This window comes from Oryctolagus cuniculus, chromosome 7 (assembly GCF_964237555.1).
Source record: "Oryctolagus cuniculus chromosome 7, mOryCun1.1, whole genome shotgun sequence".
In the NCBI taxonomy this organism is placed as follows: Eukaryota; Metazoa; Chordata; class Mammalia; order Lagomorpha; family Leporidae; genus Oryctolagus; species Oryctolagus cuniculus.
In genome coordinates this window covers 50,241,169-50,269,042 of record NC_091438.1, presented here as the reverse complement: position 1 = coordinate 50,269,042, position 27,874 = coordinate 50,241,169, and the positions used below count along the sequence as shown (strand labels likewise).

General features: G+C 41.2%; 1 protein-coding gene across 1 annotated transcript in view; it reads left to right on the top strand.

Moving 5' to 3' along the window:
- NOTCH2 (notch receptor 2) overlaps window positions 1–27,874 on the top strand; it is a gene marked incomplete in the record, with an annotated part of 169,899 nt that overhangs the window by 70,532 nt on the left and 71,493 nt on the right. The window contains 3 exon segments of the mRNA XM_070077788.1: window positions 10,013–10,272; window positions 13,140–13,475; window positions 23,238–23,360. Coding sequence (XP_069933889.1) covers window positions 10,013–10,272; window positions 13,140–13,475; window positions 23,238–23,360 — 719 coding nt within the window.

Here is a 27,874-nt window from a genome sequence, read left to right as displayed (position 1 = left end):
CAAACTTGGGAGGTAAAGATTCAATATGATGAATTTAAAGTGAAAAAAGAACAGTTCTAGTTATTGGGTTGAAAATAACATGTAGTACAAATGTTGGATAGGAAACCATGGCAGAGAAGTAATTAGTATAACATTAGGCTCTGAGCATTTCAGCTGGCTATGTCTTTAGTAACATACAGTAGTATTTTGTGGCTTCCAAAGAAGGGAATGGAGCTTTAGACTGATACAGGAGAAAACACAGTGTCCAGGTCAGGAAGTGATGATTTAGCTCTGTGCTACACTGGTAAGAACACATGTTAATGTCTTTTTTTCCATTTTGGACCCCACATTTTAATGGAGTTTTGATGAATTAGAGTCAACTAGTCAGGATAGCCCAGTATTGAAGTGCATGGGCCCAGGAAACAGACCTGGGTTTGAATTCTGCCTCTGTCATCTACTAGCTCTGAAATAGTTATCCTTCTAAGCTTCAAGTTCTTTGAATATAGAATGGAGATCATAATATAAGTGTACTTTAGAATCTTCATAGGAAATATATATTAGGAAAAATGCATGAATTTCCAATTTTTTATACCAAAGCAAACTTTTTTCATTTTAATTAATTTATTTAATTTGTCTTTTTGTTTTTGTTTATTTATCCCCCCCAAAGAAACCCCCCCCTTTTTTTTTTGTTTTTGACAGGCAGAGTGGACAGTGAAAGAGAGAGACAGAGAGAAAGGTCTTCCTTTGCTGTTGGTTCACCCTCCAATGGCCGCCACGGCTGGCGCACCGCGCTGATCCGATGGCAGGAGCCAGGTACTTATCCTGGTCTCCCATGGGGTGCAGGACCCAAGGACTTGGGCCATCCTCCACTGCCTTCCCGGGCCACAGCAGAGAGCTGGCCTGGAAGAGGGGCAACCAGGACAGAATCCGGCGCCCCGACCGGGACTAGAACCCGGTGTGCCGGCGCCGCAAGGCGGAGGATTAGCCTAGTGAGCCGTGGCGCTGGCCCCCCCCCCTTTTTTTTTTTTTAATTTGACAAGTATTGTTAGAGACAGAGAGAAAGGTCTTCCTTCTGTTGGTTTACTCCCCAAATGGCCGCTATGGCCGGAGCTACGCCAATCTGAAGCCAAGAGCCAGGTGCTTCCTCCTGGTCTCCCACATGGGTGCAGGGGCCCAAGCACCTGGGCCATCCTCCACTGCCCTCCCTGGCCACAGCAGAGAGCTGGACTGGAAGAGGAGCAACTGGGACTAGAAACCGGTGCCTGTGTGGGATGCTTGTACCACAGGTGGAGGATTAACCAAGTGAGCCACAGCGCCGGGCCCCAAAGAAACCTTTTTTTAAGGAATACAGGCTTCCTGCATTTCATAAGTACAACTTTAGAAATACAGTGATTCTTTCCACCATACTGGCTCTCCTATCCACTCTCTCACCCCTCCTCCTCCTCCCTCTCTCATTTCCAGTCCTATTCTCCACTAAGATGCATTTTCAATTAGCTTTATACACAGAAGACCAACTCTATACTAAGTAGAGCTCAACAATTTGCATGGTTTAAAAAAAAAAAAAAACACAAAACAAAACAAAAAAACCTGTTCCTCAACAGTTGAGACAAAGGCTGTTCAAAGTCATTGTATCTTGAAGTTAATTTCACTTCTTCTTCTTCTTCTTCTTCTTCCTCTTCTTCTTCCTCTTCTTCTTCCTCTTCTTCTTCCTCTTCTTCTTCCTCCTCTTCTTCTTCCTCTTCTTCTTCCTCCTCTTCTTCCTCCTCTTCTTCCTCCTCTTCTTCCTCCTCTTCTTCCTCCTCTTCTTCCTCCTCTTCTTCCTCCTCTTCTTCCTCCTCTTCTTCCTCCTCTTCTTCCTCCTCTTCTTCCTCCTCTTCTTCCTCCTCTTCTTCCTCCTCTTCTTCCTCCTCTTCCTCCTCCTCTTCCTCCTCCTCTTCCTCCTCCTCTTCTTCCTCCTCTTCTTCCTCTTCTTCTTCCCCTTCCTCTTCCCCTTCCCCTTCCCCTTCCCCTTCCTCTTCTTCTTTTTCTTCTTCTTTTTCTTCTTCTTCTTCGAAACATAATTAATGAAGCACCCAAGAGTGATACATCTTTTGGGAGCTCTTAGACATAGTTATAATACAACTCTTTGAAGACAGAGGTCCTGCATGGAAAGTTAGTGCACAATGACTGTTATTAATTTAAGAATTAACACTCCTACGTGTGATGTCAGTGATGACCCGAGGTTCTTGACATGAGCTGCCTAGGCTGTGGAAGCCTTTTTGAATTCACAAACTCCATCAGTATTTAGACAAGGCCATAAGCAAAGTGGAAGTTCTCTCCTCCCTTGGGAGAAAAGTACCTCCTCCTTTGATGACTGCTGCTTTCTACTGGGGTATCACCAACCAAGATCCTTCATGTAAGACATTTTTTGCCACAGTGTCTTGGCTTTCTGTGCCTAAAATGCTCTCGTGGGCTTTTCAGACAGACTAGAATGCCTTAAGGGCTGATTCTGAGGTCAGAGTGCAAAGTAAACTTTCAACTCCATTTTCCATGAGTATTTTAGAAGTACTCTGATATATTATAGTGCTGTATGGAGCAATAAAAAGCTAACATATGGCTGTAAAATGTTTAGCAGATGTCTAAAATGTAGTAAGTACTAAAAATTATTGGTCATTATTATTATTACCATTGTTATTTTATACATAGAAGAGCCACTAAAATGTTGAGAAAGTCTAGAAATAGTTTTCCAGTCCAAAGCACTGAATCCTGGGGGGTGGGGAAAAGTCAACATAACTCTTCAGATTCTTGAAGGACCATGTGTAAGAGAAGCAAAGGTCTTGTTCCTTTTTGTTGTAGAGGACAGAGAGAGCTCGTAGGTAGAAATCTTAGAGGCAGAGTCTGTTCTTTTTAAAGTTAAGATGTAATTCATATGCCATAAAATTCACCCTCCTGAAGTGTGCAATTCAGTGTTTTAGTATATTCACAGAGTTGGGGAACCACCACTATTATCTAGTTCAATAACATTTTAATTAACCCTAAAAATCTCTCCACTCCTAGGTAGTCCCTCTCCATTTCCTCTTCTCCCTATCTCCTGGCAACACTAGAGTATCTTTAGAAATTTGTTCATTCTGGGTACTTCATGTAAATGGAATCACATAATATGTGTTCTTTCATGTCTGACTTGTTTCACATAGCTTAATGTCTTCAAGATTCACCCGTATTGTAGCATGTATCACAACTTCATGGCTTTTTATGATCAAATAATATTGTATAGGTATAATGTATTTTATTTATCCATTCATTACCTTATGGACATCTGAGTTGTTTCTACTTTTTGTCAGTTATGAATAATGCTGTTATGAACATTCTAATGTACACACATGTTTTCAGTTATCTGGATTGTGTAGATACTTAGAGGGGGAGGCAGAATTTTATGACTTAAGAAAGAAAACTTTGTGACAATGGGATCCACTCATATTGAAGACTGTCCTTCAATGAAGTAGTGAGTCAGTAATTTTACTCTACTTAACAAATAGGTGGTGTTTACTATGTGCTGGATAGTGTCATGTTTTCCAGCCATTTAAAAACACTGGGAGTCGGTGCTGTGGCCTAGAAGTAAAACCGCCGCTTGCAGTCCTGGCATCCCTTATGGGTGCTCTTTCAAATCCCAGCTGCTCCACTTCCAATCCAGCTCTCTGCTATAGCCTGGGAAAGCAGTGAAAAATGGCCCAAGTCCTTGCGCCCTTGTACCCGCATGGAGATCTGGAAGAAGCTCCTGTCTCCTGGCTTCTGATCGGTGCAGCTGCAGCCACAGCTGTTGTGGCCATCTGGGAGAGTGAACCAGTGAATGGAAGACCTGTCCCTCTCTCACTAACTCTCTCTCTGCCTCTGCCTCTCTGTACTTCTGCCTTTCAAATAAATAAATAAATAAATCTTAAAAAGAAAAAACACTGTGAGGTAGGCACTATTATTAATGTATTTCTCAACAGGGAAGATTAACACTGTGTAATTGGTGGAGCTGGGATTGATAGCCAGGTGGTCTGGTCCTAGAGTCTGTGCTCTTAGTAGCAGGAACAACAATAAGTTCAAACATTCGTTAAATTCTTACTATTTATCAGGCATACTCAAGCAGAAATTAGTGATCGTCCTTTAGAAATATTTTAGAAAGTATTATTTCTCTTTTTTTTCTTTTCCTTTTTTTTTTTTTTTTTTTTTTTTGACAGGCAGAGTGGACAGTGAGAGAGAGAGAGAGAGAGAAAGGTCTTCTTTTGCCGCTGGTTCACCCTCCAATGGCCGCCGTGGCCGGCGCGCTGCGGCCGGCGCACCGCGCTGATCCAAAGCCAGGAGCCAGGTGCTTATCCTGGTCTCCCATGGGGCGCAGGGCCCAAGCACTTGGGCCATCCTCCACTGCCTTCCCGGGCCACAACAGAGAGCTGGCCTGGAAGAGGGGCAACCGGGACAGAATCCAGCGCCCCGACCGGGACTAGAACTTGGTGTGCCGGCGCCGCAAGGCGGAGGATTAGCCTAGTGAGCTGCGGCGTGGGCCAGAAAGTATTATTTCTCTTAATAGAAATTACCTTAGGTTGCCTGGAGTCCTGAAATTTTGTTTCAGGGATGTCTGGAAATAGGGGAGAAGCCAGCAACATGATGTGTGCCCTGAGGCTTTCACTCTGATCAGAGTTTGTGTTAAAAAGGAAACAGTGAACATGAATTATAACTGTTACAGGAATTCAGTTAGCAGATATGTCAGAACATGGTAATAAATTATAACCTAAAGTGTCTACCTAAAAGTTGCTTTAAGTTGTGAGTAGAAACCTTAGAAAAATTAAGAATTAGTTTCATGGGAAAAAGTTATTTTCCAAATGTTTAGTTTCAAGTATTGGCAGGACATATTAGGGTAGATAGGTGGCTTTTAGAAAACTGAATATTTGCAGCTGGAATGGTGTATTTGGAATCATTTACATAAAGGTAGTTGTTTAAAACCAAGTTAACTCAGACAACAGCAATGATAACAAATGCATACGAGAGAAAAGAGCAGTGCAGCTCAGACTTAAATTTCCAGGTGGCTATGATTGGTGGGGATGAAAGAAAAAAGTAATCGGCAATCTAGACTAAAGTTTTACTACGTTTTGAGATAGATGAAGTTATAGAAGCCAAGAGCAAAAAGATTAAAATGGTACAGGGAGTGGTCTACAATACCATCTGTAGAAGACAGAATTTCTGTATCATGAAATCTCAAGTGAGACAACTGCACTTGAGATGAGAGGGTCATTTCTGTTAGAACATAGTTCCTAGACAATAATTAGAATGAAAGTTTTCTTGCAAAGGGACAAATAAGAAGTAGATGGAAGACAAATATTTGTGAAATCAGGCTGTAGTCACAGAAGCTTGGTTGTAAAGGAAGAATTGGAGAAAAAATGTCGGTTTAAAAGAGACTTGTGGGGCCGGCGCTGTGGCACAGCAGGTTAATGCCCTGGCCTGAAGTGCCAGCATCCCATATGGGCACCAGTTCTAGTCCCGTCTGCTCCACTTCTGATCCAGTTCTCTGCTGTGGCCTGGGGAAGCAGTAGAAGATGACCCAAGTCCTTGGGCCCCTGCACCTGCGTGTGAGACCTGGAGGAAGCTCCTGGCTCCCGGCTTTGGATCAGCGCAGCTCCAGCCATTGCGGTCAATTGGGGAGTGAACCATCAGATGGAAGACCTCTCTCTCTTTCTGCCTCTCTTCTCTTTCTGCCTCTCTTCTCTCTGTGTTAATCTTCTTCTTCTTCTTTTTTTTTTTTTAAAGAAAAAAAAGGAGACTTGTATAAGTTTTAAGATAAAAGTAAAGAATTATGCTGATCTCCAGCCCTCTGGAACATTTAAAAAAAATCATGTCTTTATTATACCAATAATGCTAGGAGGATATGTTTTTATAAACAGACTTTAGGAGAATGAGTCTGTTGCATGCCATATCTAAGTATTATTTCACTTAGAATACAACCCTAACTCCTTTACAGTGGCCTCATGGCTGCAATGACCTGCCTCCTGGTGTACAGCTCTCATCTGTCTACATCCTGCCCCCTTAGCTACTCCCATTGGTATAGATCTCCAGGTCTTCCTCTGCGTTTGCTGTTTGCTCTTCCTTGAACACTTTTCTCACTTGCCTCATTCAAATCTTGACTAAATATCACTTCCTCAATGAAACATTCTCTGAATTCCCTATTTAAAACTGAAAGACCTGTCTTTACACACTCCATGCCTCAATTCCCAACTCCACCCATTCCTGTTTTATTTTTCTTCATAACACTTAACTCTCTCCAACATATTACATTTTTTACTTGTTAATCCACAAGTGGAGAGATGTTCTTAGTACTCAAAAAAAAAAAAATGTCTGGCACATAATAGGTCCTTACAGAACATTTATTGCATAAATAAGTGAATAGTATGAGTTTAATATTCTTTGTGGAAACCAATAGAAGAGTCTTCATCATTGACATCATTAGTAATACATATGTTGGGTGCTATTTAGAGAATTAGGATTCATGGTTTCCTGGAGTTGGCAAACTTTTCCTGTAAAGTGCAAAGGGTGAATATTTCTGTAGGCTATATGGTCTCAGTGCATCTGCTCCATCTTCTTATAGTGCAAAAGCAGCCATAGACAGCCTGTAAATGAATGAGCATGACTGTGACCCAAAAAGGCTATTTATGGACACTGAAATTTGAATTTTGCATAATTTTCAAATGTCACAAAATATCCTTTTGATTTTTTCCAGCCACTTAAAAATATAAAAACCATTATTAATTCACAGGCCATTAAAAAAACAAATTGGACCTGCTATACTTTGCGAATCTCTAACTTTTTTTTCTTTTAACTTTTTTTTTTATTTAGCAGGTAGACACACACACACACACATACATACACACACACACACATCAGGGCTGGTAGTGAGAAAGAGAGATTTCCCATGCTCTGGTTCACTTCCCAAATGCCCACAACACCTGGCCAGGCCCAAAGCCACAAACTCAATCCAGGTCTTCAACATGGGTTACAAGGGCCAAATGCTTGAGCTGTCACCTGGTGCCTCTCAAGTTGCACATTATTAGGAAGCTGAAATTGGGTGTGGAGCTGGGAATCAAACCCAGAGACTCTGATACAGGATGTAGGCCTCTCAAGTGGCTATTTCATACTTTGTCAACATTTAATGGTTTTTAAAAATGTATCTTAGCTGAAATGTTTTTTTCCTTACAGCCAGAGAGCAAAAGTATGGATTAAATCTAGAAACAAATAATTCTGTTTGGCTCTAGAAACTTTCCTGTTGTCTCATATTTGTTTTCTTGGGAACCTTATGTTTTCATTTTGTGTTTATGTTGTTAATATTTAAATGAGTTTGCATTCTCTTAGCAAATGCCCCAAAATAGTATGGGGGGGTTGGTGTAATAGCCTAGGAGCAAAGCCCACCCAGGTTTAAGAGTTTGCCATTATTTACAAGGTGAATAATTCCCATAGGGGAGGATCAGCAGTTGTCAGCCAGGCCTAATGCCCAGAGGACTGTCACTGCGAATGAGAATTGTGTTGCAGTTTCTAACATCATCCATAACACATTTCTTGAATAAGCTGCAAGTGCTTTTAATAATATAGCTCAGAGTTAATTTTAGCTATGCTGTATTAGCACTTTTTGTTCCTCTACTTAAATAAAAGAAACTATTCTATTATCAAATCAAGCTGTGATCTGGATAAGGCATCATATTTTCCTCAACAAGCACAAAGAAAAGAATGTTTTCCATTTGCAAAACTTTTTAACAGTTACAAAATTTTTACAAACCTGCTTTTGTTCGATACTTACAATATGTTATTCCACCATGTAGGTATTAGTAACAATTTAAAGTGTGAGAGAGGGGTGGGAATGTGGCCTAGCAGTTAAGACACTGCTTGTGATGCTTGCTCCCATGTCAGAGGGCTTAGTCCCAGGTTTGCTCCTAATTTCAGCATTGTACTCAACTGCACTCTGGGGGCAGCAGGTAAGGGCTCAAGTGCTTGATTCCCTGCCACCCACAGGGGAGACTCAGATGGAGTTCCAGGCTCTTGACTTCAGCCTGGCCCAACTCCAGCTATTGTGGGCATTTGGGGAGTGAGCAAGTGGATGGGAGATTTTTCTCTTTGTCTCTGTCTGCCTTTTGAAATTAATTAATTCAAGTATAAGCTCATTAAAATGTGAGAGACTTGATAGCAGGGATAAATAATTTATCCAACGTCAAAGCACCAGGATTCTGAACAAGATCTTCGGAACTTAGGAGATACAGACTCCTCGTTGTTAACTTTCAGCCAGTCTTTGGTTTCAGTACTGAGAATGCTAGCTTTACCTGCTTGTGAAGATGCTCAGAGATACGCAGGAAGAAATTCCTGGCTCTGCCATGCTTATTTTACACAGCTCTGGAAAGGGATGAGGAGGAGGTTGTGGCCAGTTACATCACTACCAGTGCAGCTATTTGCCAGCTCTGTTTTCTTCTCCAGTCCTTTTAGCTACTGAGCAATTCTGAGCATGTTCTGTCCTAGTTCCCTTTTATCTGACCTGCTTTCTTTTCTCAGTAACTATGACCCCAAAGACCTCACCTTGCTAGCAAATGGCTAATAAAAGGTCTTGCATATGATTGACAAAAACAGGAAGGAGTTAACCATGACCTCAGGACTTGAGGTCTAGGTGAATTAGAGAATCAGTACACCAGTGACTGGGCACAGGGAGATGTGATGGCTGCTGGTTTTGGAGAGGGGGTAGGGATCTGTAGTTTGTTTCATATCTTTAATTGGTTTAACTTGGAAGTGATGGTGGAAAGCTTTCTAGATTAAAGTTTCTGAACTTACTTTAAAAAGTAAAATAGAGAAATAGGTTGAATCAAATATCTGAATCACTAGAAAAGTTTATAGTCAAATCAAGTCTTTTCCGTTCCTTTACATGCTTTTTGGAAGTCCCATTTAAACAACATTTTTATTATAAAATGGAAATTTCTTGCATCTTTTTGCTACTGTTAAAATTGTCATATATATTATGTAATATATTATGTAATATTTAGTTTAAAAAGCTATCACTTAACGCATTAACATTTTTAAATACCCTTTTGAAACCTTCTGCAGTCCTACACCTCCTTTCCCTTACTTTTTTGCATTTTCAACCACATGAACACAGCCACGGAAGCTGGGTGTAAGGCCAATTGATGTCTCGGTAGAAACAAGAGAATGAAGAACTCAATATTTCTCAATACTTAATTTTTTAAAAAAGATATGTATTTTAAATTGGTGGGGATAAGAGGGTAAGTCCATGCATTATCATGTGAACATCTTAATCCTATCAAATGGCTTAGTCAAAATGAGAAAGTTCTTGAATTCAGGCAGACAAATATGAATAGTACTCCACAAAGAGGTACTATTAAACTGTGCCAGACTGTATATACATGGACAAAGCTATAGTATTTTGACTTTGAATAAGGCTGATGATGGCAGAGCCTTTTGGATCATCCACCTGCTACTCTGTCACCTGCCAAAACTCAAAAAGGTGTGAAGAGTATGTGGTTAGGTTCCCTAAGCACGTCTTTTAAAGTGAAGCATTTTTTTTTTAAGATTTATTTTATTTATTTGAAAGACAAAGCTACAGAGAGAGGTAGAGACAGAGAGAGAAGTCTTCTGTCCAATGGTTCACTCCCCAGATGGCCACAACGGCTGGAGCTGCGCTGATCTGAAGCCAGGAGCTGGGAGCCTCCTCTGGGTCTCCCACACGGGTGCAGGGGCCCAAGGACTTGGGCCATCTTCTACTGCTATCCCAGGCCATAGCAGAGAGCTGGATCAGAAGAGGAGCAGCCAGGACTAGAACCAGAGCCCATATGGGATGCCGGTGCTTCAGGCCAGGGCTTTAACCCGCTGCGCCACAGCGCTGGCCCCAAAGTGAAGCAGTTTTATAGATTGTATCTTTATGTCTCTTGATTCACAGTCTAGCATTTTCTTGAATGGTCTGCATTATCTTTCCATAAGTTTTTGGACTTAAAGAAGTCATGTGTTTTGATGGACTCTTTTATTTTCCATACAGATGCCCAGAGGGCTTCTTGGGAGAATATTGTCAACATCGAGACCCCTGTGAGAAGAACCGTTGTCAAAATGGTGGGACCTGTGTGGCCCAGGCCATGTTGGGGAAAGCTACGTGCCGATGTGCTCCAGGGTTCACAGGAGAGGATTGTCAGTATTCAACCTCTCACCCCTGCTTTGTGTCTCGCCCCTGCCTGAATGGAGGTACCTGCCACACACACAGCCGGGATACCTTTGAGTGCACCTGCCAAGTTGGTTTTACAGGTAACAAATGGGACTCAAATCTGTACTTTGCTACTCTCAAAAGGTACCTTTACTTAGCATCTTTTATATCTTGGTGTCTAGCCTTTAATGGGTCTCCCAATTCTGGTGGATATTTTTTTTTTATTTTAGGAAATATAGATATTTTCCTCCCAAAGAATCCTTTTATTTAAGGAATACAAACTTCATGAAATTTCATAAGTACAACTTTAGGAATATAATGATTTTTTCCCACTGTCCCCGACCCCCTCACCAACTCTCCCACCCCTCCTCCTTCCTCTCCCATTCCCAGCCCCATTCTCCACTAAGATCCATTTTTGATTAATGTTATACACAGAAGATCTGGTGGACATTTAACATTATGATAACGAACTGAAAATGTTCCAGGCTAGTATGTTTTGCTTCCTTTTTGGGAGTTTTAAAGGTAGGGAAGGAGTAAGAAAAAGGACCACATACTTAGAAGCCTTTGGCTACTTAAACTATATTTGAGGATTGGGGATCAGAATTACTTCACTAAAAGAAATCCACCATTATCAGAAGGAAGGCAGTTAATATTGTTGATTTCTTATTGATTCCTTACTTAATGAAATCTGCCCTATCTCCAAGGATGGGGAACCTTTTTTCTGCCATTGCTATTTGGATATTTATAACATCATTTGTGGGCCAATCAAAATTATCAACTTAAAAAAAATTAGCCTGCTATAGATTTTTTGAATTTCAGATCGTGCCTGTGGTTGCCTTGGCAGGGCTGGACAGCCCCACTTCTGCCAGCACACTGGCTTCTCTGGTTTACTTAACTCTTTTGTTTTTGCTTCTGCACTACCTTGTTCTAATCCATTAAATTTGTGTGTTCCTTGGAACCCTGGAGCCCTCTTTGAGCCATATCACAGCTCTTCTGAGGGAGTCCTACTGCTTTTAATGGCTTCAGCTGTCATTATCTCCATCAGTTGCTTACGACTCTCATAGTCTGCCCTTTAGCTCCACCTTCTCCTCCCCTGACATTTAGGCTCATATTTCTTTTTTCTTTTTTTTTTTTTAAAGGATTTTCTCTTCAAGCTTCCTCTTTTTTTTAAAGATTGATTGATTGATTGATTGATTGATTTTGAAAGACAATTACAGAGAGAGGTAGAGTCAGAGAGGTCTTCCATCCGCTGGTTCACTCCCCAGATGGCTGCAATGGCTGGAGCTGCACCCATCCTAAGCCAGAAGCCAGGAGCTTCTTCCAGGTCTCCTGCATGTGTGCAGGGGCCCAAGGACTGCTCTCCCAGGCCATAGCAGAGAGCTGGATCGGAAGAGCAGCAGCCGGGACTAGAACAGGCGCTTCAGGCCAGGGCTTTAACTTGCTGCGCCACAGCACCGGCTCTTGCTTTTTTTTTTTTCCTAACAATTTATTTATTTATTTATTTGTATTGTACCTCTTGCCTTTGATTTGGCACCCTCGACAGAGTACTTCTCTGTGCTTGTATGTTACCTCTTTCTTTAGAAAAGCTGTCATGTCTCTCATTTGTTTTTCTATAAGGTCAGTGATTGGGATCTTTTCCTAGACAGTCATTTGGAGTATTAGCAAATTTGGAGAATTCTTTTTAGCTTAAAAGATGAAAGATTTAGGGGTAGGTGTTTGGTCTTTCAGTTGTCAGGATGCCTGTATCTCTTATTGGAGTATCTGGACTCAATACCCAGCTGTGGGTATTGACTCCAGCTTTCTACTAATGTCTTGGAGGTGGCAGTGATGACGTCAGTAATTGGGTTCCTGCTACACATGTGGGAGACCTGGATTGAATTCCCAGCTCCTGGCTTTGGCTCTGGCTCAGCTCCAGATGTTGGGGGCATTTGGGGAGTAAACCAGTGAATAGGAGTTGTCTCTCTGTCACTCTGTCTCTCAAACACATAAGAGAAAAAAAAAATTATTGATTTGTTTTTATCACCCAAGTTATCTATCTATTAGCTATATTGTGGAAAATGTCAATATAGTTCATTCATTCAACACACATGATTTGAGAGCACACTATACCTGTGTGGCAGATTATATAATAGGAGACAAAACAACTTGGTGTGTCTGTGTGTGTATGTATGAAGGGGACATTAAGGATGACTTTATAGAGGCGGTGACTTAAAAAAAAAAAGATTTATTTATTTGAAAGAGTTACACAGAGAGGAGAGGCAGAGAGAGAGAGAGAGGTCTTCCATCCGCTGGTTCACTCCCCAGTTGGCTGCACCAGCCAGAGCTGCGCCTATGCGAAGCCAGGAACCAGGAGCTGCTTCTGGGTCTCCCACGTGGGTACAGGGGCCCTAGGATTTGGGTCGTCTTCTACTGCTTTCCCTGGCTGTAGCAGAGAGCTGGATCAGAAGTGGAGCAGCTGGGACTCGAACTGGCATCCATATGGGATGCCAGCACTGCAGATGGCGGCTTTACCCACTACACCACAGCGCCGGCCCCAAGGTGGTGACTTTTGGGTAGGGTTGTCAAGATTAGTGAGAATTTACTTAGTAAATGAAAAGGAAGCTGGTATTACACTCAGAGGGGCAGCTTATGTAAAGACAGGCAGCTGTGAGAGAATAGATGGATCCAGATTGATGGGTCATGCAGGCCTGGGCTTTACAGGACAAATTGACAGCCTGCTCACATGTTCAATCCACTGAGTCTTTGTGTTCTGGCCTCAGGCCTTGGAGAGTTTCTGGAGAGTGTCCTGTGTCAGATGATCTTGAAGAGGCTCAGATCTGGCCTTAGCAGAATTCAGAGCTAGGGATTCTCCATGCAGGAGCTTCCTGATGTCACCGACTGGGTGGGAGAGGAGGGAATTAAGGATGAGGCTGGCTCCTATTTCTGTGGCAGCATTGAATTTTGTTACCCCCCCCCTTTTTTTTTTAAGGGAAGCTGTGCCAATGGACTGATGCCTGCCTGTCTCATCCTTGTGCAAATGGAAGTACCTGCACCACTGTGGCCAACCAGTTCTCCTGCAAATGCCTCCCAGGCTTCACAGGGCAAAAGTGTGAAACAGATGTCAATGAGTGTGATATTCCAGGACAATGTCAGCATGGTGGTACCTGCCTCAACCTGCCTGGTTCCTACCAGTGCCAGTGTCCCCAGGGATTCACAGGCCAGCATTGTGACAGCCCTTATGTGCCTTGTGCACCCTCCCCCTGTGTCAATGGAGGCACCTGCCGGCAGACTGGTGACTTCACTTTTGAGTGCAACTGCCTTCCAGGTAAGAAGCTCCATCAGGTCCTGGGTTTGGGGGACAAACACTTGGCCCAGGAGAAAGGTGGTGAGTTTGGCTCTATTGCTTCTTTAGGAAGTATCCTAAATCAGGGAAAAAGGGAAGTGAGAATCATGTGAGGTGGTTTGCTGATGAGGGAGGAGTTTTATGGGCCCACTCTTGTCCATAAACTGAGCAGGGGGTAATTTAATGTGTCAGGGTTTATGATGACGAGTAGCTAGGAAATTGTTTATTGTCCCTTTTGGAGAAACAGTGAGAAATAAGAGAAACAACTCTGGGAAAGGGACAGATAGATCTAGAATGGAGAAGAACACAGTGAGAAGTAGCCACTGGAAAATATGCATGTGTGATTAATAAAATGCTTTAAGTTGAATTGACACTAAGGGTAGGTGATCAACTTTGCTATAGGCTTGATGGAGTAATTTATTATTTATTATTTTCCTGCCCATCCAAAGGCACATTCCCATCCTTCTATGATATCATCTGGGCTGCAGGCCTTCAGAACCCTCTCCCAATTGCCCACTCCAATTTCGGGGTAACTTTGTCCTAACTTGAAGCTGGAGAATTTTAAAACTGCAGAAGTTCTTTGTTACCAAGCACTTTCTGATTAGTACCGATAGACAATGTATGAAACATTACACATGACACAGTACCTTGTCATATTCTTGCTGCTCCACATTCCCTGGACCCCACACACAACCTCAAGATAGAAACAGAGGAGCAGTGTCCGAGAGCTTAAGGCCTGATGTTTCATAGAGAGCGGGAAAGGAACAAGCCTGGCCAATTTACTTAACTCCTTATAAAAATGATGAGGAGGCTGAAAACCAAGAATTTTGATTGGGACCAGAACACAAGCAGCTGGAGCAGATGAATTACTAAGCAACAAAGATCCTGTTTTTATACAAATGTCCTTAGTACAAAAACAAAAGAAGAAAAACTGTAGGGAGGAATAATGTGCTAAGTAAGCAGAATTGCTTCAAAAAGAAGTTGTTCTGGCCGCATTTTCAGGATGAGAATCTTAGATCTTTGTGTTGTGGGTATGGTTCACATATATAATGGGATTGTGTATTTCACCTTTTGGGGATTAAGGGTCATAGGTTAGGCCCCAGTATAAAACCAAATGATAATTTATTCATTTCATTCAGTAAAAGTGTATTGACTGCCCGTTATGTTGTAGGCACCATGCTCTGTGCTCAGGATGCAGCAGTATAAGACATTGCCATATAATCGAAGTAAAAACGTTATCTCATTTAAGTTATAAGAGCAAGCTATCTAATAGCATTGTAACCTTTAGTTTCTCTTTCAGTAAAGGCTAGATAATAGTATCATTGTAGATAGTAAATGTTTATTAACATAATATTACTATCACATTATCTTGTAGAAGGAAGAACTGAGATATCTTTCTTCACTCCTGTTTGTTTGCATTTTAAGAGTAAAAGAAAAAATGTAAACAATTTAATTTTGTGAGTATTTTAATATTGCAGATATTCCAGTGGTCTAATTGTCTCGAGCAGTTAGTAATTTTGAGGTTCGTGTGACCTGTTGTTGAAGGTTAAATGTGTTCTTCAGTTTTAAGAAAATCACTTTTCATAGTTACATAGAGTAAGAAAGAGGTTGATTTGGCAGCAATATATTGGCGGGAAGTTAGAGAAGTCAATAAAGGAAGTTTTTAGCTGGGAGAGAGTGATTATTCACTCCCAGGGTTGCTGTATTGTTATCCATTAGCTACAATAGAACCTTAGGGAATTCTGAGAGTGTGTCCAGGAAAGGAGCTGTCAAACTAGAATAGTATCTCTTCCTTGAGAAAGGAAATAGCCAGGGATTCTGCAGCTGAGAGGCTGCAGGGCTACTGGGACAGAGTGAGGAGGTCTTGGCTTGTCTCTGAATGCTCTGCTTATAGTTTAAAGCAAGATGTTCATTTACTCACTGATTGTGAATGTGTGTGCAAAGCATGCATGTGTGTGTTTTGAGGACTGGGAAGGAGGTGCAAGTGGGGGGAGGAGCTGGTAAAGAGGAAATGAACATTTATTTAATGCTTTCTATGAGTCATGTATCAGATGTTTTCACACCTATTAGCGTAATTACACAGCAACTGAGATAGGTAATAATTTCCATGTTTTTTCAGGTGAATTAACTGAAGTTTGAAATGTTAAGTGAATTACCCAATGTTGCACATCTGGGTTAGGCTGTGTTCTGAAACCCAAGCAGGTTATTTGCAAAGCCGTGCTTTGTGCATCTTACTGTATCACATTGCATCGCTCATTCACTTTCTACAGGTGCTCTGAAGATGTGTGGAATGTTCTTTAAGTACTTTGAGTTGATTGGGCTAAAATATGTTTGTGTTGTGAGAAAAACATGACCAATTTATATGCTGTGTATATATATGAAATATTGCACTGTTTTCCATAAAATGTACAAGTGTTACATGTCAACTAAAATTTTTTTAAAAATAGGGGCGCATGATTGGCGCCATTCTTAAGCCACCAATTGGGATCCTTCCAACCATATCAGAATGTCTGCGTTTGGGTCCCAACTCTGCTGTCTGTTCTAGCTTCCTGTTAATGTGTACCTTGAGATGGCAGTGGGTGATGACTCCAGCATTTAGGCCCCTGCCACTGATGTGGGGGGCCCAGATTGAATTCCTGGCTCCTGGCTTCAGCCTGGCCTAACCCTGGCTGTTGTGGGCATTTGGGGAGTGAAACAACAGATGACAAATATATAAAAGGAAATTTTCAGAGCATTCAAAACAATAGATGATGCAGTGGCACTCTGCATAAAAATGTATTTACAGTTTGTAAGATGTTCTGCCCATTGTCCTGACATCCCAGGTGGAGTCTGGAAAGTACTCACTCTATTTCCGCATGCTGTGCCATTCTTCTTGCCCCTCTGTTCCTCTCCATGCTATTCAAGAGACTAAAGTGTTACTTAGTAGTGTAATAGTCACCATCTCAACATGAATAGAGCCCTTATTTGAAGAGGATTATTTCAGTTCCAAAAATGGGGAAACCAAGTCAGCAGGAGGGAAAGCAACTTGTTAAGGCGTCCTGCAGCTCCAGCCACCTTTCAGGTCCTTGCTCTTGGAATTGAGCCTACCCTGACCTCCCTATTTAAAATTGTAACCATCCCCCACTCCCCTTGATTACTGACTGTGGCCTCCTTTTTGTTTTCGTTTTCTGTATCACTTATCTCCTATATAATTTGTACTCTATAATTTACTTCATTATGGCTATTGTTTATTGTGCTTTTCCAAATTCTGCTGCCTCTTTCCCTGTCCAGAATGAAAGCTGGGATCTTTGTTTTTGTATCACAAACACCTAAAAACATTTCTTGGAACATAAACAGTCCCTGAGATACTTCTTGACTGTATGAGTTTATTTTCACACTGTAGTGCTGAGCAGCTGACTCTGGACTTCTCATTGTCTTCTTGACACTACTCATGCATTCTAGACTTAGTTTGGGTTCTTTATCCTCCTGTATTTTAATACTGGGTAAGAAGGATTTTGGTGTCTTTTTCTCCTCTGAGAGTCAGGGAACACTCTGTAACTTAGTGACTGCATTTAAAGGGTTAAGTTATAATTCTTTTCCTGCAGAGGCTACTTAGTGTGAGTTGATTTTGTTACTACTGTAGGACTCATGAGGAGGGGATTAAACTACAGAAATGACTCATCTTGTGTGACATAGAAATGCTTCTCCACAGAGGAAGGGAAAAAGAATGTCTTCAAGAGGGAACCAATAAGGAGCCTCGTTTCATCTTCCCCTTGGATCAGCCACTATTAATAACCTGGACACTTCGTGAGGCCCCCATTATGTAAAACCCTGAGAAAGGGGCCCCCAGCCACAGCAGTTTTAACATAGGAACAAAATAGAGCATGAAAATAAATTATTGAATCATTGACTCCTGGTATTTTTGGGTCAGGGCCAACCATTGAGGAGAGAATGAGTTAGGCCGGTTTTGTGCTTGTGGCTATTTTAATCAAGTGGCACATGTAATCAGAAAACAGTGGGCCGTTTTGAATCTACTGGCTGTCCCTTAAGCTCCCAGTTGGGTTGGATAGTCCACAGTGTGCTTTTTTCCTTTTTTTCCTCTCCAACATCTTATCCTCTGTGATGGTGGCTTTTAAAAAATTATTATTATTATTATTATTATTATTTAAGCTTAATAAAAAGGTGCCTGCTCTGTCCTCTCGGCAGCAGTGAAGGTCTATCCTCTGAAAACCACCTTTGCCCCTCCCGGGCTGAAGTTCAAACACATTTTGTGGCTTCTGTGTCTGCTCTGTTGTGACTGAGCTTCAGAACTGTTAGAAGTAATTCCCCCTTTCATTCTCACACTCAGGGGTATGTGGAGTTCTTTGGGTTTTTATACTAATCATATTTTGGCAGGTTTGCTTTTGTGATAAACTTCTTCCCTGTGGGTGGGATGGATGGTGGAAGATATTCTTGTTTCTTTCATCCAGTTCCAGGTATCCCTCTTTTTTCCTTCTCTGTTCATCTCTGCTCATGGAAGCTTTTCTTAGAGATTTCCAGCCTGGCCCATGAGCATCTTCATTGTGTCCTGTCTGCTTCACTTCTCCTCTTCTCTTTGCTCTGCTCCACCCCGCTGTTGCAGCCCTCACCTCCCAGGGTTTGAAAATGGGAAGATATGGGTGCCCTCTTAAGAGATGCTGTTCTCTGTGTGGGATGACAAGTTCAAAGGACTCTTTTCTGCTCTACTCTCGCTGCCATCATTAATCATTAAATGGCCCACAGTTTTGTAACAGCACAGTTTTTAAATGTTCCTTCTAAGTCTAATTTCTCTCCTTTTGGCCTTTTAAGGATGGGAATTGGCTTGAAGCAGCAGAATTCTTTTAGTACAGCCATATGGGCCTCTCTGTGAATCTGCTACTCCCCACCCACCCACCCACAGGTCTGGAGTTTTTCCCCTGAAACTTAAAAAAGTATTTTTAAGAAGTGACTGCACTGTCACTTAGTCGTTATAACCCTTTCCCCTGCTTTGGGTAGTCTGTTTCTTAGAAGAATTTGCTAGCTGTTTCCAAAAAGAGTTCTCTGTCTCTATTTTTAAAGCATAAATCCTGTCTTAACACTGGAGGAAAACTGATTTTGCTTGAGTTTTCTTAGACTTGGGAACTTTTGACCTAAAGCCGGTGTGTTTCAGTTTGTTGAAAGGGTACTCTGGGGCCCCAGAAAGCACTGGATAAAGTGAATTGCTCCAGATGGACACCTGCCTACTAGCTGTGGAACCTTTGGCAGGTCAGCCTGGGGCCCTCAACTTTTTCATTTACTATATAAAAGGTTTAGAGTAGATCATTTCTAAGTGATGGTGTAATCTCATTGATAATATAATCTTAACTAGTATGTGTTAGCCACCAGTTTAAGTGCTTTCTCCCCTAATGTAGCAGCTTTATTGAGATACAATTTACACACCATATAATTTGCTCGGTTTTTAAATATTTTAAAGATTTTATTCATTTATTTGAAAGGTAGAGTTACAGATAGAGAGAGGGAGAAACAGAGAAAGGTCTTCCATCTGCTGGTTCACTCCCCAAATGGCCACAATGGCCATAGTTGGGCCTATCCAAAGCTAGGAGCCAGGAGCTTATTCTGGGTCTCCCATGTCAGTGCAGAGGCCCAAGCACCTGGACCATCTTCCACTGCTTTCCCAGGCCATGGCAGAGAGCTAGATCAGAAGAACAGCAGCCGGGACTAGAACCACTGCCTATATGGGATGCCAGCACCACAGGCGGAAGGTTAGCCTACAGCGCCAGCCTCAGTTTGATTTTTGAAGTATACTATTCAGTGGTTTTTAGTATACTCATAGATATGTAAAACCATCACCACAATTTTATGGTATTTGTGTACTCTAAAAGAAACCTTGTACCTATTATTATTGTTATTATTATTATTATTCCCCTTTCCTTTTAACTTCTCCCAGCCCTAGGCAGTGGCCAGTATACTTTTTTTTTAATATGTCTTTATTTGCCTATCCTGTTGCATAATTAGGAACATGCAATATGTGGTTATTTGTGGTTGACTTCTTTCATTTAGCATGATGTTTTCAAGGTTCATCCATGTTATGGCAGGTATTAGTACTCCATTACTTTTCATGACTGAATAATATTCCATTGCTTAGCTTTACCACATTTATCCATTCATAAGTTGATTGATCTTTGAGTTGCTTTCAGTTTTTGACAAGGTTTGTGTAGATATGTTTTCATTTTTCTTGGGAATATGAAGGAATTTCAAAATGTTCATGGACAAATTGAATTAAAAAATAACAAGCATTTTCCGTGAACCTTTTGAAGCCCTCTTGTATACATTGGAGTGGGATTGTTGGGACATTTGGTAGCTCTTTGTAGCCTTTTCAGGAACTTTTGGGCCATATTCTCAAGTAGCTGTACTATTTTATATTCCAGCCAATAATGGATTGGGTTCCAATTTTTCCACATCTTCTTTTTGATTATGGTGCTCCTACTGGGCGTGAGGTGGTATCTGACTGTGGTTTGTTTGTATTACTTGATGGCCCATGATGTTGAGCATCATTTCATATGCTTGTTGACCATTTGTGTGTGATCTCTGGAGAATATCTGTGTAAATCCTTTGCCCATTTTATATTTGGGTTGTCTTTTAATTATTGAGTTATATGAGTTCTTTATACATTCTAAACACAAGCCTATTATCAGATACATGATTTGTAAATACTTTCTCTCATTTTTTGGCTGTTTTTTCACTTTCTTGATCATATTGGTTGAAGTCCAAATGCTTTTAATTTGATGAAGTTCAGTTTAGTTCTTTTTTGTTGCTTGTGCTTACTTATGGTGATGTTTAAGAAAGTCTTGCTGGCCGGCGCCGCGGCTCAAAAGGCTAATCCTCCACCTTGCGGCGCCGGCACACTGGGTTCTAGTCCTGGTCGGGGCGCCGGATTCTTTCCTGGTTGCCCCTCTTCCAGTCCAGCTCTCTGCTGTGGCCCGGGAGTGCAGTGGAGGATGGCCCAAGTACTTGGGCCCTGCACCCCGTGGGAGACCAGGAGAAGCACCTGGCTCCTGCCTTCGGATCGGCGTGGTGCGCCGGCCACCATGGCTGGCGCGCTGCGGCCATTGGAGGGTGAACCAACAGCAAAAGGAAGACCTTTCTCTTTCTCTCTCTCACTATCCACTCTGCCTGTCAAAAAAAAAAAAAAAAAAAAAAAAAAAAAAAAAAAAGTCTTGCTTAACTTAAGTTAAAAGATTTACTTTTTTTCCCCAAGAGTTTTATAATTTGAGCTCTTATATTTAGGTCTCTGATCTGAGTTAATTTTCATGTGTGAGGAAGGGATCCAACTTCATATTTCTTCGTGTGCATATGTAGTTGTTCCAGTACCATTTGTTGATTAAGGACTTCTTATATCTTTTTTTTAAAGATTTATTTATTTATTTGAAAGAGTTAAACAGAGAGAGGAGAGGCAGAGAGAGAGAGAGAGAGAGGTCTTCCATCCGCTGGTTCACTCCCCAGATGGCTGCAATGGCTGGAGCTGCGCCGATGCGAAGCCAGGATCCAGGACCTTCCTCCGGGGCTCGCATGCGGGTACAGGGGGCCCAAGTCCTGCTTTCTACTGCTTTCCCAGGCCACAGCAGAGAGCTGGATTGGAGGTGGAGCAGCCTGGTCTTGTACTGGCGCCCATATGGGATACCAGCACTGCAGGCGATGGTTTTTACCTGCTACGCCACAGTGCCAGCCCTGAGGCCATACTTCCAAACATGAATTAACACTCTTAGCTACCTGCTTTCTTATTTACCTACGTTTGGAAAGGAAGAGAATCCTCAAAAATAGTCAGTTGTAAAAAGAAAACGTTTTATTTCTTATCTATTGTGGTTATGTTGAAATGCTTCTGCTTTCTTAATTTGTCTGTGGTTGGTGGATTCAGTTAGTTGTAACATTGGCTAAAGTCTAGGTCACAGTTTCTATTCCTTATAGTTTAGCTACACGGCTTTGCCACTAACTCCCTGGTACTCTAGTCTTAGTCATCGGACAGATCAAGTTAGGGGGAGGATGGCCATCAGTAGTCTTGGAGTACCACCAGGCTACACAAGTTCCAGCAGTGGTGATCCAACAGCCCCATTTCCCCCCACCATCTGAACATGTATCTTGAATTCTTGTAAAGAATGTCTCCATTAAGAGTGCTAGTCGGGGCTGGCGTTGTGGTGTAGCAGGTAAAGCCACCACCTGCAATGCCAGCATCCCATATGGGCGCCGGTTCAAGTTCCAGCTGCTCCACTTCTGATACAGCTCTCTGCTAAAAGCCTGGGAAAGCAGTACAAGATGGCCCAAGTGCTTGGACCAGCGCACCTGCATGGGAGACCTGGAGGAGCTCCTGGCTCCTGGCTTCGGATTGGCACAGCTCTGGCTGTTGTGGCCAATTGGGGAGTGAACCAGCAGATGGAAGACATCTCCCTCCCTCTCCCCCCTCCTCTCCTTCTCTCTGTGTGTAACTCTTTCAAATAAATAAATAAATCTTAAAAAAAAAAAAGAGCACTAGCATGAGTATAGACCTCAGTTTTTATTCAAGGTCTGTTGTGTGGTTAGATATGTAGGTAATGCCTCACTTTCTTAATCAAACTAAGGGTGGAGTAAACAATTCAGTATTATCTGACCTGATCATCCATTTGTAAGATCGTCAACTTGCCATATAATTAAACAGAAATATGAGTATTATGATACCTTTTTAAAAATCTGAGTCTGTATCTGCACAGTCTTTCTCATGCTTGTTTAGTGACTCATCTTCTTGAACAGACTGAGTACCAGATAATAAGGGATATTTTGAGGAGTCCAAATACTTAGTTATAATAATCTATTTCAAATGTAAAGCTAGTAGTCTGTTTTGTTAGTTTGGGATTAGCTAGCAAGGAAAGAAAATGGAAGAAACCCAATTCATATATTAATTACAGAGGCCCACTCTGCAAGCAGTTTGGATGAAGTTTGTGGTATACTAGTTTCATTTTTCATAAAAGGGAAAAATCAAGAGGAAGGAAGCAGTGCTATAAATGTAGAGGAGCATGAAGAATTTGAAGTGCTGGTCAGTTTAATTAGTAATAATGCTCCCCATTTTCAGCAAGCTTTTAACATTTGTGTAACACTTTACTCATGATGTGACTCTGACAACAATCTAGAAAGGCAGGCTGAGCAGGTGGGACCAGCCTCGTTTTACAGGGACAGAGCTGATTCAGAGTTTGTAACTCACTGTATATTAATAATGCTTGTAGGTGGTAAGATTGGGGCTCGACCCATGTGTTCATACTTTAAGTTCAGTGTTTTTCTTATGTCCTCCCTAGCCTGGTTTTGGAGGCCTCCTTGAGCAATCATCCCAAGGAGAAAAAAATGAGAACATAAATTTAATTCAGAAATATTTTATCTGTTCTTTCCATTAATCTGGTATGGAGGTGGGGAAAATCTAATACCTTCTTTTTTGGAAGCAGTGACTGTGTCCCAAGTAGACATTTATCTTCTGGGGTTTCAGTTCATAAAAACAGTTTTGAAATCCTTGTGAGGCAATTGTGAAGGCATGTCTTTGTTATAATGAGTCATTTTTACTGTCTAGCTATACTTGAGGACATAGAAGACACGAAATTGGGGATTTTTTTTCCTGTGGTAAATCCTGGGTTGAGCACCTACTGGCTATTGAACTGAAATCATGATGCCGGTCTGTTTGGGTAACTGTGTGCTAAGAGCAGCCCAGTTCTATCTGAGAGTTCATCACTTTCTCCATTCTTCTCTTACCAGGTTTTGAAGGGAACACTTGTGAGCGGAACATTGATGACTGCCCTAACCACAAGTGTCAGAATGGAGGGGTTTGTGTGGATGGAGTCAACACTTACAACTGCCGCTGCCCTCCTCAGTGGACAGGTATGGACAGTGTGGCAGGTCCACTGGTGTGAGGTGTGGATTGGTGACAAGAGGCAGGCCATTATAAAAGCAGGCACCTTTATGCATTATCTAGGGCCACTTTGGGGCCTGTATGTGAACTGAATAGGGATCTCTAGGCCAGAGCATTGGGTATGGTGCTGATCCCATGTGTTGTACTTTGTTCCCACAAAGACAAATATTTTCACAGGTATTATTAGGCAGCAGCTCTGGCCCGTAGCATGCTTAGTGCTATGGCATGTAAGAGAGCAGAGCATTCCTGAGAGACCTAAGCCTGTTACCTGGGAAAAGCAGCACAGGGCCTGGAACATAATAGATGTTTAATAAATATCTGAGAAGAAGCATTAATACCGAAATAAATTATATACACCACGGGATTTCAAAGTTTATTTTTTGTTCACAGACAGAAACTCTACCCTATCTTATTGTCACACCCCATAACTAGGCAAAAAGTCGGGCAGTTACTTTCGAGAACTTTTTTTTTTAGTGCTGTCCATCCTACATTTCTGTTCTCTTCTTTTTTGTATCCCTTTTGGTGCGTAGGATAAAAATAGATTTTTCTGTCTCTGACCTAAGAAGAATAATTTTACTTAATTTTACAGCCTCTAGGAACTTTGTCCTGTTGTCTTAGGCAGGGTTTTCAGTTATTTTTGAAAGTTGTGATTTTTATGCAAACATTTGACTCTTAAGTTCTCATTATATCTTTCTATCTGCCAAAAGTTGAAGCAAATTAAGAATTAATTAAGGGATTAAGAACCGAGCTGTTTTGAGAGAGATTGATTGAGTTAACATGGAACTCCAAGGAGTGAGTGAGTAGTATTAAGAAGGAACTGCAGTACTAGTGATGGTGTCTCCTGCCAGGGAGTTTTAATGTTGGATTATGGCCATCACTGTTCTTTAGTGCCTCAGAATTGCTTTGCTTTATCTGTAGTGTCTAATTATTCAGAGTACCGTAGAGCTATGGACTCTGAATAGGAAAATACAAAAGTAATTTAAAGCTTCAATAACATCATTTTCTGGATGAGTATACATTTCTGCTTTTTATTTCCAAACTGTCCTTTTTATTGTCCCACTGGATTTCCCTGGAATTGGACTTCCCCTAGAATTTCTTCACAATGTCTTTTTTTTTTTTTTTCCAGATTTATTTATTTATTTGGGAAGCAGAGTGACAGAGAGAGAGATCCTCCATTTGCTGGCTCACTACCCAAAGGCCCACAAAAGCCAGGTCTGGTTTCCGGCTGAAGACAGGATCCTAGTACTCCCATCTGGATCTCCCATGTGGGTGGTAGGGACACAGGCACTTGGACCATCATCCTCTGCCTTTCCAGGTGCATTAGTAGGAAGCTGAATTGGGAGCAGAGTATCCAGCCAGGCCTTGAGTCAGCACTCTGATACAGGATGCAGGCATCCCAAGCAGCAGCTTAACCTGCTGTGCCACAGTGCCTGCCCCCTCACAATTTTTTGCCCCCTGGCATTTCTATTGTGTGTACTCCAGCTTTTAGCATTTCTTGGCATATTTTTCAGAAGCCATATTTACAACTGAAAAAAATTAACTGCCAAGTTAATTTACTGACAATAACTGTAAGATTTTAATTTTTCCTCTTTTTAATGACTTCACAGTGATGTTGGGCAGGATCGCATACTTGGTAGGAACCTGACTCTATTTTAATCCCTCCCTTACCTTGTGAGAGAGTGACTCTATGTAAAATGGGGCTTCTGAGGTAAAGCTGCTGCCTGCAGTGCCAGCATCCCATATGGGCACCGGTTCAAGTACTGGCTGCTCTATTTCCAATCCAGCTCTCTGCTTTGGCCTGGGAAAGCTATAGAAGATGGCTCAAGTCCTTGGGCACCTGCACCCACGTGGGATACCCAGAAGAAGCGCCTGTCTTCGGATTGGCCAACTCCTACAGTTGGCGGCCAATTGGAGAGTGAACTAGCGGATGAAGACTTCTCTCTCTCTCTTTCTCTGCCTCTCCTTCTCTCTTTGTATAATTGTGACTTTCAAATAAATAAATAAATCTTTAAAAAAATGATATGCGGGCTTCTGATGCCAGTGAAGATTAAATAGAATTTTAATTCTGTTGCTGATTTATCTTTGATACCATACTCTGTTTCCTGCTTCAATGTTAATTAGGAAGGTCTGATCTTATGGGACACAATCTTAATGAAATTATATCTTACCCAAGTTTCTTACTCCAAGATGTTTGATAAATGCCTCTTTTCAATAGGCATCCTTGGAAGATTTTCCTTTTCTATGTGTTTCTGCATTTTAGAGAAAGGGTGGAAGAGATCGTGGATAACTTCAGTGTGGCAATTTTCATGACTTTCGATACTTTGTTTTAGCGTGACCCTCAGTCCTGGCTTCTCACCACAGATTTCCTTCCTGTTTTTCACTCATGACAACGCTTGATATTTCAGTGATAAGCCTTGGTTTTTGCCCTGGGTTATATGAAGCCCTTTGTGCCTCAATTGTGTCTGCTCTGGTCTTCTTCTCATGCATCCAAGAGACTTTGTATTCACCGGTGGGCGTTGCTCTCCATTCTCCTGTACCCACCACATGTTGTTTCACATCCTGTGTTTTTATTCACACAGTTCCTTTTCTCTAGATTTCTCTTCTCCACTCCTCCCATGTTTTTCTCTCACATTTTTGCCTGCTAGACTCAGACCAAGTGGTGACCTCCTTCTGGAAGCCTCCCCTGACCTCTCAGCTGAGCTGAGCATTCTCTAGACTGCGTTCCTCTGTGGTAACACTTGCCGCATTTATACTGACATCATTATATGCTTGCTGTGTGGGAAGAACTGAGTTACCAGGTACCAGTTGTTGAACTGTTGGTGACAGTGAAAGCTCTTTACAGACCTTTGTTCTCATAGCATATGGCTGAACTCTTTACCATCCCAATCTCTGCCCCATTCTGAGGAGAACAGTCAGAAAAATTTGTGTTATGGATTTTCGATTTCTACTTGTATTACAGCCATAAGTTCAGGTTAGTATTTTCTGCTTTACATAAATGAAAGAAATTAATGGGGCTACTTGACTCTCACTGGGATTAAACATGACAATAGGTCTGATCTGATTTCATCATCATTTAAAAAAAAATCATCTATTATTTTTCACTTTATGTTTCTGTGTGGGAGCAAACTGTTGAAATACTTACTTAAGGTATACTAAGCTGATCTTCTGTATATTAAGATAATCGAAAATGAATCTTGATGTGAATGGAAGGGGAGAGGGAGTGGGAAAGGGGAGGGTTGTTGGTGGGAGGGACGGTATGGGAGGGGAAGCCATTGTAACCCATGAGTCGTACTTTGGAAATTTATATTCATTAAATAAAAGATAAAAAAAAAAAAAAAAAAGAAATAAAAAAAAAAAAAAAGAAATTAATGGGGCTGGGATCGAGGAGTCAACTTAGATTTATCAGCACCCAAATAATATGGCTAGTTGTAATTTTTTTTGTGTGTGTATTTTTTTGCCGAAGTTGCATTAAGAGTAGTTTATTAAATGTCCTTTTATGCATGATGATGCATATTCAAAAGATTTAAATAATTTTCCCAAGGCACACAGCGGTCTGGTTAGGGTTTGAATCTAGGTTTGTTGAACTCCAGATCTGTATTCAAATCTGTGGTCATTTTTCTATATCAAATTGAATTTATGAGCTGTCTTTTTATTTTTTAAGGACTTTGGGCTTCTGTAATGGATTAAAAGTTCAATTTATAATTTTCTAGAATTTGATGGTTTACTCTTCCTGTTTTCACCTTTTAAGACTGAGTGGTAATTTGAGTTTAGAAGTTAGCCTTATGTAAATGTTTCAGTCAGTCTGGTGCTTTTTCACTGTACCTAAGAGCTTTGTTCCAACTTTGTTCAGAATTCCCTTGGAAGTTGCCAGCTGTAGAATTAGAACATGAACTGTTTGGTCTGGCTTTGGACAAAGTAGAAAATGAAGGTTTGGGATTAGACTAGGAGGAGAATAAATGAAAGTTGCCAGCTACCTGGAAAAGAATGAGTGAGATTATATGTCTAAAAAAACTAGTTATTAATTTTAAATACGTGGAAATTCCAACTTTTTTCATGTTTGTAACAAGAAGAGCCAGATAAGTAAAGTTTTATTTTGTAAGTGCACATATGTAAAAAGCTTGGTCTTTGTACCAAGTTCAAGGCTTAAAGGTGAGCAGAAATTTTTCCATCTGTATTTATCATTTGATTTACATCAAGTTATCTTCCTTTTTGTAAAAGACTTTATTTGCTATCCATGAAACTAGTATCTCTTACTTGCTTTATTGGGTTATTGGGAGAGCTGGTGGTACAATAACAGTGTTTTTTTTTAATTATTATATGTTAAATTATTTGCTTAGTGGAGGTTAAGCTTATATTTATAAAATAAACTGAAGTTCTCAATGTAAACATTATAAAGAATAAGAAAGGAAGGAGGAGAGAGGGTGGGAAGTATCTGTGAATATGAAATACATGAAATTTGTTCAGCTATATAAATTTTAAAAAT